We start from the raw sequence: 11,235 nt of genomic DNA on the forward strand, positions 1-11,235 counted from the left end.
AAGCGATAATTGAAAATGCGCCTTTCAACTGTTAAGCCTTTTTGAGGATAAGGTTTCATTAGATAGTTTTTTTAAGGGAAATGCGTCATCTCCAGTCGCGACAAAAGGAACCTTCATCTTACGTCCCGGCAAATTCGTGGAGGAGGTAAATTGAGAGATCCATCCTCAAGCGATTGTTTTACTTGCATTGGTCCCAGATACCGCCGTCTGAATTACGTCCATTCGCGCCAACATCAGCATAAAGAAACTCATATTGGACCAACCATTGCCATCAAAAACTATACTGTCGCTCCCTTTATAATTTCTGTAGCGGGAGGCCTGAATCATCAGGCTGCTGCATCACTATAGCTTTCCATCTATCGCTCCGATTCCGTTAGGGAAATTCCACCTTTGATCAAACTTTTTGGAAATTTCAATCCATTCTTCTTTAGATTTCGGAGTATTCAAATAGTTGCTTAGGGCTTTAATGATTGCCTCTGAAACTTCAATCACAGCTTCGGAAATCCTAGCTCGAGAAATTCTAAACTGGAATTCTAATGATCGAAACGTTTCTCCGGTGGCAAAAAAGCGTAAAACAACACATGTTAATTCTTCTGGTGTTATGCATTCTCTTAAGGGAGTATCTTGTTTTTGTAGACCTTCCTTCATCTGATCAACTAAATACAAAAACTGTTCATTCTGCATGCGAATGTAATCACGACACCTCTTAGGATCATGTCTAATTTCCTGAAATCGTTTCCTTTTGGCTAGACATGGCTGGACCCAACATTTCCTTTCAATTTCTTCTTCTTCAAATTCTTCCTCCTCCAAGAGAAGCAAAGCTAAGGCAGCAGCAGCAGCAGATTTTCTTCGAGCATCCTCGCCATTTTTCACTTTTTCGCGCTCGGATAAAAAATGTCCCTTTAAATAACTTTCGAATGTTTTTGATAAATTCGAATGTTTTGTAGTTCGAATGTTTTGTAATTCGAATGTTTTGTAATTCGAATGTTTTTTTGACGTTTTTGGTGGTTCCTTATTTTAGATGGCTAGACAGCAACAATTTTCAGGCGGCTGCAATGCAACAATTGCATTGCAGCCGCCTGAAAAAACTATCAGTGTAGCCTTAGCTTTACAGAGACTACTTTGAAATTTCCTGATTTTTGTAACCCTTAGAGAGACTTTGAAAGGTGAAAACCCCGACCCTTACCGTCCGCACATACCCAGCACCTATTTTTGCCTAAATACCCCCCCCGGCATGAATAGCCTTGGCATGCCCTAAAATATTTTGATTCAAGAAACACTGACTGATAATATTGTGAAGCTGATAAAGTAATCATTAATGAATAATGCAAACAGAGACTGGGACTGAGCCAACACGATATTAATGAACTGAAAGATGAATAGAAATCAATAGAGCGGGGCTCAGGCCCTCCAGCCCAGCCCCATAAATAGGTCGAGAGAATATAAGTGAGGAAAGGAAAGAGATCAGGGACTTAGAAAGGAGAGCTCGAAGGTACAGGACTTGAAAGAGAGAACTTATAGGAGAAGGACTTGAAAGGAGACTGTCGTTAATTGAATGCCAGAACTTTGATTTATTTGATTTTAATTATGTTACACTTATTTGATAGTTATTACTTGATTGGAGAAACAGAATTGATGTTCATTGAAATCTATTTACTACTTGTCCATAAACTTGTCTCTGATAAGGGATACCCTGATCGCGAAGGAACAGGTTAAGTGATCTGAGAGATCCCCTCAATAGCTAAAGGGTGACCCCAACTTCCCCTTGTCACGATATCCATAAAAAAGTGCTTTACAAACAATTTTTTTAGCCCATCTAAGGGTAATTCCACACTCCAAAACTTTCTAAGAGGACACCATCCCGAAGGTAGGACTCAAAGAATGCAACAGGAGCTGACTAGGACACCACCGCTAAGACTTTTTTTTCAATTAACGTCATGCATAATCCATTTTATAATATAAAATTTTTTAAATTAATCTGCTCACAAGTATTGTGAGAGTAAGCAGCAGCAGGGTAGTCTTACAATGATAAATGGAGTAGTAAACAAAGACGATTACTTTAATCAATAGTTATTATCCCTAAGCTTACAGATCATTAAAATTGTATCCTAAAGAAAACTAAAAAAATGTGCAATCAAAAATCTAAAACTAAAGTACCACCCTTAGTGTGTGTGTTTATGCAAAATATTATCCTATTATACAATATAGTGACGATATGTAATATCTGTCATTGTAGAAAAAAAAACTTCAAATTAATTTAAACGAAAAAAGTTGAGAATATTTATGTTAATTCTGTATATTTACGATTATTCTGGTATCTTTATTTATCAAATCATTTCGAAATAGAAAAAACATTTAAAAAAAGTCAAAAGGAATTTGTAAAACGAAAAACCTGATTAAATTTTATGAATAGATTGGGCTATTCATTGTTTTATCAAAAGTTACATTAATCCTCGTAGCTTTAGCCGTCTGTGGAAAAACACTCTCAAGGTCAAATGTTCTTATATCAAGGAAATTCCTCTTTTATCCTATAGTTTTTATCGCTTTTTTTACATAAGAACAAACTATATAAGCACATTAGAACACAATGCTTCAATGGGCAAAATATTAAGAAAACATTTGAACGCTTTGCAAACTCTCAACACCATATTATTTCGGGAAATACAAAAATACTCACAAAACGATGAAAATAAGAACAACATATAATTTATAAACATTATTCGGTTTAAAACTCAGAAATCTCAGAACATCCAAAGGCTTCAAAAGTTCTGGATGTCCTTTTAAAAAATTACGTAGATCTTCTCTCAACCATGATGGTCTCAACTATTGAAATTCCATTTTCTCTTGTTGTTGCACACAGAAAGTAATCAAAGTTCATCTTGATTTTCGAATGTTACTATCAAGCATTAATGCTTCCGATTTTTGAGGATATATGACTTTTATCTTGATAACTGCCTTGACACCGATCATTGATCAATTCTGGGTTGCGTAGCAACGTGTACGCAACGTACCAACGGTTTCGCGCTATTTTACCGCTCTTTCCCGACGCGGCATTTGGTTGAAACGAACGGTCGGATCCACGAATCAAAGGGCTTCCCCACACATTTCTGGTGAGCTTTTGAGACGTAAGCTGTGATATGTTTCGAATGTGAGGTTCCATGAGGAATTGACAGAAGCAACGCATAATTGGGTTTTTGAAGACGTTTTCCACACGTAAAAAGGAGCTGTACGAATTCGATATATCCATACTCTTGAAAAACATCATTGGGTTACGATCAATGCGACCATAGAATAACAGAAAACTTAAAATGATGAATAAAAGACGTTTGACCAGTGACATCAGACCCGTGAACACATTCACGAAGAACAAAAAGAAGGATAGAACATAAAACAAACGTGGATGCTTCAAATTGATTTGCATCTTTGATAATTGCAAATCGGAGAAGTAATATCGGATGCTTAAGCGTTGGATGATTTTAAAAACGATACCAGTGCCAACGAGAGATAATATGTAGCGAAGCATCATCAAGACTAGTGCTCCTGTTGCTCTAGTTGCTAGGAGATAAATAATCACAACAACGATGCCAATTATCACCAAACAAGATATAAAACCAATGAACATTGCACTGATTAAGTATGCTGGAAACACCAATCGATGGTACAAAGCGATATTATGGCAACCATCATCTTTCTGGTACAGTTTATGTTTACCTGTGTATATTGCCAGAGTATCATTTTGGTAACAGTACAAAAAATGAACCACCATAACCAGATACAAGATAGTACTGATGACCAACCCTAAATACCAGACTGTTTCGAAGCCTTTGTTAGAACTACTTTCAAACAAGGTTAAATAAACAATGGACTGTGCTATAAACAAAGTGAAATACAGCAAGACGAAAATCACAGCAATACATTGAAGAATTTCACCAGGAAATTTAAACCACGGTTTGAAAACATGTTTCAATTTTTGAAAATGAGTTAACTGCGACTGTTCGTTTGTCCGTTGCAAAAGATTTTTCAAATACAGAATTTGATGTGTATCAACCACGCTTTTCTCGTTTGTTGGGAGTTCATGACAGCCAGTTTTGAAGCACGTATATAAGCGATATCCGAAACCAAACAAGATGACAGTAAGAAAGATGAAACTAGGTACCACAATTATTGCAATGTTCCGTTGTAATACAGCTTTCAAATCACAATCGTCGCCAAAATCGAACTGTAGTCCAAGAATGATAATCTCCCATACAGTAAATCCAATTCCAACAGCCGATGAAACAAGTATATGCGGAGATGAAATCAACGCAAAAAGCGGGAAAGATAAAAATCCAATCAAAGTTGCTGTCAGGATTTTTGAGTAAAATGAACAAAGAAGATGTTCAGGTGGGCCTGACAAGCTTGAGCAAAGTGTAAGTCCGACAGTTGTACCGGTATCTCCGATAATTAGAATTGTAATCCGCAGCGAAAGATGACCAAACGCTAATGACGTCATCAATCGATTTCGGTCATTGTCTTGCAGGAACAGGAATGGTGCTTGTGCTGTCAATTTCCCTTTCTTAAGTCGGGAGTAAATCTGCATGAAAATTATGGCCAACGTTGGTATCAAAAAGTTGAATACCAATACAGCAGTATTAGAGGTCGCAGTTGATTGGCAAGACATTTTTATCTATTTCTTGAATCAGCACACCTTTTTCTCTCTATTTCATTGCAATATACGATATAGCTGCATACACAAAAACTACTAAAACGTTAACACACAAGATATCTTCTTGTACATAAAAGGAAATGATCAGACTCGATTAAACAAACTTTTTGAAAAGGTTCCATCTAGTAGATAATCTTCTCATCGAGGCAAAACATTGAGAGTCAAATTAGATTCATTTGTTTATGAGCTAGTACTCTAATCATTGATAGATAATGCAAACAGAGACTGGGATTGAGCCAATACGATATTAATGAACTGAAAGATGAATAGAAATCAATAGAGTGGGGCTAAATCAAAGAGATAGAAAATAGAGGAGGTTGCACGATTCTCTTTCTATTATACTATGTTAGTTATGATCATGAATAATTAATGAGGGAAGAAAAAAAGAGGGAAAGTTTTACGGAACCGACTAAATTGAAACAATCGGTGTTTTATTCAAAAAGATATAATCAATGCCGTAAAAAAGTGCTTGAAAACGAAAGTAGAACGGGCAGAGAGACAAATATAAAAAAAATGGAGGCTGTTGTTTTCCTTGACAGCTCGAGTCTTTTGGAAATTTATTCTTAGATATAATAGCTCTCTTGAAATATACCGTTCACTTTCTCACGTTCTAAAGAAAGGTTTACTTCAATGAAAGTCTATATAGCTGCCAATAAGGTAAGGTAAGTATAGGGAGAAATCTAGCACCAGTTGTCAATTTTAGCTTTTTCTATCAGCTAAAAATGTATATTTTTCAACAAAATTCATAATATATTTTGATCATATAATGAACTATCATCAAAAGATAAATATCTACTAACAAATGTATTGAGATCATATAATTTTAGATCAGTTTGGAGAGAAAAGAGAGAAGATATACAGATATAAGATGATCAAAAACTTTAAGACTATAACTTCAAATTTTTCATCTCATGTCACAGACTGTCACAAGTGTAAAGGTTAGAGGTATCCTTTCTGTTTATTTACTTTTTCTGCTTAATGAATTTTTGTTTGAAATTCCACAAAAAGTATTTGGAATTTATCCAAATCAAATTCAGCTAAAATCTAAAAAAACAATTTTTTAAATAACAATAATTTAAACAATAGAAAAAACCATCAGAACGACCTGCCCACATAAGTTGAGGCTGGCTGACTAAGACGACCATGATCCAAAATGTAAAATCCATGATATTCAACAAGCAGCTCCTGCAAGATGAAAAGTGAAAAAGGTCTGATTGAAAGAATAAAAGACTGAGAAAATGTCGGTTTTCTATATTGAAAAAAAAACCACCTCTAAAACATGCAAGGCCAGGAGCACTCGCAGAAACATTGATTGCTTAAAATTAACATTGTACTATTTCATACTAAAAAACCTTTGAATGCAAAATCATTACAAACCTGTAGTTTGCATGCAGCCTTTCAACACTTTGAATAGCCAGGTACAGTCTCCTTTTTTCTTTCCTCCTTTGCAAGCCAGGTGTAGGTGCCTCTGTTTTCCCACTTTTCAAAAATGTATCCGTCAGCCACTAAAATGATAAAAAGTTATAATTTGGTCACAACACACAAGTGAACCGTCATGTCAACATTATCTCTAATAAAAAAAATGCTCCTTTAAAATCATGAGATGTATTTTATTTCAATTCACATATTGTATGGAGTAGAATTATCTGGATATAGTAACACCTAACCCTTGAAGGGAACTAGCAGCTAGTGAGAATACCTACAAAAACTAATCCCATCGAAAAATATAGGATAAAAATTACCTCAAAACATTTTGTCTTTTGTTTCTGTGTACTGTCTGAGAGCAGGTTTTGCCCGGTTTTCTTGTTGCCATATCTTGGTTAGGATACTGTCCATTTAGGCAATCAAAAATTTTGTCGCAGATCCTGACAAACTTTTGTGTACCACTAGTTTTGGGCTTGCCTTTGATACTGAAGAGCATGCTCTAGTACTGAGACACTAAAATAAAAAAGAAGTAACTTTCAAAAGGAATCCAGGACAAAAAATGAAAATAAGCTAGAGTCTTTGTCACCATCCAAACATTCAATATTTGTGTTTCACAGCTGAAAAAACCACTCAAGAAGTTTCGATGTTGAGCCCAGAAAAATTATTCAAAATTTCTGTTTATATCAAGCTAGTCATCAAACTAAAATTATCAAGACCAGACTTGTAGCTATAGTCATTTCAATCTCATTGACAACAACTGAATACCTGAATACATATCATGGGATTTTTATTGTCATAAAAAGGCCATTTTATTTCAGACAAACCTAATTCTCAGACTTTACCTAGCCTGATTAGATAACATATAGGCACTTTTTTTGAGTTAATATGGTAATCATCTAAGTTACCTGAGCTGCAAGTTTAAACGTTCATCATATTTAGTCGATGTGTTCTCTTGTTAATTTGATTATGTATAAAGCCCTGGGATTTTAGTATTCTTGAACTCCCAGAGTTGTACCACATGGTTCCAACTGATTGAGTGTTTGTCCAGCTAAAAGGAAAGGAATTAGACCATATAATCTCAATAATTTTTTTTGAATTTCAACACCTGGTAGTGATAAATATTTCAAACAAATCATCATTGATATCATTTAAGGTATTTCCTCTGGAAATAATAGACAAACCATTGGCTTACAAATTTTTGGTGCTTCTATTTCCATGAGAGTTTTCAAAATTGTTTTTTTCCTCACAAATGAAATATGCAGAGCTTATTTCTATCCAAAGCACATAGATTAATGCTGAAGAAATTACAGTATCTTCCATTCTTTGAGTTTATAAAATGAACGGTTTGTAGAAGCTCCATCAGATACCAAACACCCGACTTTCAAACTCAAATATTCCAACACTTCAACAGCTCCCAGACAACAGGAAATAACTCATCACTTGAAGCAAATCGCAGTAGGGAAAAAACAAAAACAAAAGTAATCCAGTGTAGATAGCTCTCGTACAATGAAAGCTAAAACATGCGATGCTGATTGTCTTGCTTTTTGGCCCTCCTCATCGCATTGCCTTTCCAACTTATTGATTTCCTCATTTATTTCACCCAATTCAAAAAAAAAACAATCAATAACAAATATAAAATCTTCAGCATCAATAATTAGACAAAACCACAGTCTCTTTAATTTCTGAAATTTTCTCTCCCATCAACACAATCTGCGAAACCACTGGTATCAATAGCTGATGCTGTTGTTGTTTTATATACACTGTGTTGATTTATGCCTAGCTTTCTCTTTTTTCCTACTTTCAGCTTGGGTGCCTCTGGGTGCCTTTCAATGCGGATTCAAACTCGTACAAACAACTCTACACTTTTCACAGATTTTCTCAGGATGAACATCAACAGCATCATTAGTAATATCAACTCCCAAAGCATTGAAAGCATCTTTAAAAGAAGCTGTCTCTTTAAGTTTTCTACAGTCTTACTTTTTATGATGAATCGGCTTATCATATCACGCACCGGCCGCATAACCGCATAATAATCTACACTACTTTACTAAGGCAGCTGTTTGTTTGCGACCAGGGGGGGGGGTACTAGGTTTGCGAGGTGACGGGTATGTCCGAGCCAAAAATCGAAAATCGACCCTTTGAGAGACTAAATTTTGGTGATTTTGGGACCCTTTGAGAGACTTTTTCCTAAATTTTGGTCCATATTTTCCAAATTTTGGTTTGATTTTCACCAAATTTTGGTCAAAATTTTTGGAAATCGTGACCCTTTGAGAGAGAAATTTTTGATTTTCGTGATTTTGGGACCCTTTCAGAGACTAACTTTTGAATTTGTACCCCTTTGAGAGACTTTTGAGGATCGAAAAAAGGTACCCTTATGGCTCGCACATACCCGGCACCCATTTTGCCTAAGTACCCCCCTGGGTTTGCGACGAAATTCAAATTCTTCTTCCATCTCTTCCTTCAGTATTACCAAGAAGCAAACTTTTCGAAATTAACCGCCAACTTTTAGCTGATCACGTAAAGATAGATAGATAGATAGATAGATAGATAGATAGATAAATATATTTACCGGGGACGATCGTAAAAATATATACATGTTCGTAAGAGCATATAAAATGTACATTTGCTCTAGTTTTATGGTAATAAATGTATCTAGAATCAACAGATGATCGCTATAACGTATATAAACAAAGTGAAAGACAACAAGAACTGAAAGAACTACCTAGTCGATGGGTTGAGTACATGGAATTTAAAAATGGGCTGAACTCAAAGAGCCAGACCACAGTGAAAAGAGCCAGACCACACTAGAAACTTCAGATATACATACCTCAAGGCATCCTCTACCAAGGAAAATTGTTCCCTATTTGAAAAAAATTGTCCATCTTTTCGATTTCGAGTGAATTCCATCAGTAGGTGCGGTTAGCTACTCAACAAGACAGGTTTTCTTTCTTCGATGATAATTTCACTGTATCCTTAGTCAAAACGTAAACAAATCATTTGATTGGTTGAAATAAATATATCCAAAAGCATTTGAGATGTTTTAAACCATGTAGTACTTGCTGTAGACGTTGTTTTAGTCATAACTCGAATAGACATAACAAAAATAACAGCAGAAAAATCACCGCTTCGACCCGCCATGTTTGCTTCCTTCTCGATTGGCGGCATAACTCAGCTCGCGTCAAAGGCGATTTTTCTTTGTTGCAAAACAAAGGAAATTGAATAGAAAACAAGAGTCGCCCGGCTTTAAAGCAGTTGCGTGCAACCTCCTCTATTTTCTATCTCTTTGGCTAAATTGACTAAATTGAAACAATCGGTGTTTCATTCAAAAAGATACTATCGACGCCGTGAAAAGGTGCTTGAAAACGAAAGTACAACGGGCAGAGAGACAAATCAAAAAATAGCTGCTGTTTTCTTTGACAGCTTGAGTCTTTTCTATAAAACCATGCGATGTATTTCATTTTACATATTGTATGGAGTAGAATTGGATAATAATGTAACACCTATTCCTTGAAAAGAGCTAGCAGCTAGCGAGAATACCTACAAAAACTAATCCCATTGAAGAATATAGGATAAAAATTACCTCAAAACGTTTGTCTTTTGTTTCTGTGTGCTGTCCGAGAGAGGGTTTTCTTGTTGCCATATCTGGGTTAGGCATGTCCATTTAGGCAATCAAAAAATTTTGTCGAAGATCCTGACAAACCTTTGTGTACCTCTAGTTTTTGCCTTGATACTGAAGAGCATTTACGACTCAAGTACTGAGACACTGAAATTAAAAACGAAGTAACATTCAAAAGGAATCCAGGACAAATACTAAAAATAAGCTAGAGTCTTTGTTACCATCCAAACATTCAATATTTGAATATTTTTGTTTCACAGCTGGAAAAGTCACTCAAGAAGTTTTGATGTTGAGCCCAGAAAAATTATTCAAAATTTCTGTTTATATCAAGTTAGTCATCAAACTAAAATCATCGAGAACAGACTAGAAGCAGCTATAGAGAAAATTACTTCAAAGTCATAAAACTAATTCAATACATAATATCATATCATGGGATTTTTATTGTCATAAAAAAGTCATTTTATTTCAGACAGACGTAATTCTCAGGCATGGTCAAAAATAAGAAGGAAAATATAAAAAACGATAAACTGTTGTATAACTGTATGATTAGATAACATAAGCAAAATTTTAAAGTTAATATGGTAATCATCTACAGTATGTGGCCCCCAAAACGTCGATAAAATTTGAAATTTTTCTCAAATCTAGAGGAAAAGAGATTTTACAAACATTTTTACTGCATGAAAACTTTTAACATCTTTATTTTATTTCCTAGAAGTTCTTTTTCAAAATTTTCAATTTCAACAATATATTTCAATTGCTTAAAGATAGGTAGCTTATTTTACCGATTTCTCGAGATATCTTTAAGATATGAATTCAAAATTTTGACCATAGTTTTGAAATATGATTTAGAAGGTTTTGGGCAAATTTGTTTGATAAAATTTTTACAGTACACCCCTGGTTGTCAAAACGGAGGTTTGGGGCCCTCAAAACGTACGTGTAGTTAAAATCAAATTATATAGCCCAGTGATAATATGGGGAGAAACTATGAACATATTTGTGTTTTCCCTTGAATTTACGACCCGATGGATGTAAAATTTATGATTTTTATTAAATATTTCAAGATTTTCGATGATGCAAAGTCCAAACTCAAAATTTAGAAATTTTCAAAATGACGATTTTGATTTAACAACGTCTTAATCAAGTTTTTGAAAACCAATCTCTTTTGAAAATAGTTCCACTCATGTATGGAATGTGCTGTGAAAATTTTAGAAAAACGGCTTAACCAAAACTGAAAATATTAAGCTTTAAAGGTATTTTTCTCCGACATTTTGCAAAAAAATGACAGAATTTGCCGTTTTTGCTGATTCAGCGAAAATTTTTATATGTAATATTATTTTTTTGTTATTAACTATTATTTCAAGCTGATAGGAATGGAATTCCAAGATTTTTTGCTGTTTCTCATATTTAGAATTTTCGGTTTTATCAATGCTGGTACCAAAATACTGGTTGACCTTTAAGATGCTATATCTTTCACCCATCCTCTAAAGTC

General features: G+C 34.8%; 1 protein-coding gene and 1 long non-coding RNA gene across 2 annotated transcripts; both read right to left on the minus strand.

Moving 5' to 3' along the window:
- Positions 1-2,454: 2,454 nt before the first annotated feature.
- Positions 2,455-4,766, minus strand: LOC136802832 (stimulated by retinoic acid gene 6 protein-like). The gene has a single exon (XM_067059594.1). The coding sequence runs from the start codon at positions 4,658-4,660 to the stop codon at positions 2,900-2,902; it is 1,761 nt and encodes a 586-aa protein (XP_066915695.1). The 5' UTR covers positions 4,661-4,766; the 3' UTR covers positions 2,455-2,899.
- A 971-nt stretch (positions 4,767-5,737) lies between these two features.
- Positions 5,738-9,411, minus strand: LOC136802833 (uncharacterized). The gene is made up of 4 exons (XR_010846063.1): positions 8,958-9,411; positions 7,036-7,178; positions 6,083-6,210; positions 5,738-5,890 (listed from the first exon to the last, which is right to left on the minus strand). It is a non-coding gene; the product is annotated as an uncharacterized lncRNA (long non-coding RNA).
- Between the last annotated feature and the right edge of the window lie 1,824 nt (positions 9,412-11,235).

This window comes from Clytia hemisphaerica, unplaced genomic scaffold (genome assembly GCF_902728285.1).
Source record: "Clytia hemisphaerica strain Z4C2 unplaced genomic scaffold, Clytia hemisphaerica genome assembly, whole genome shotgun sequence".
Classification (NCBI taxonomy): Eukaryota; Metazoa; Cnidaria; class Hydrozoa; order Leptothecata; family Clytiidae; genus Clytia; species Clytia hemisphaerica.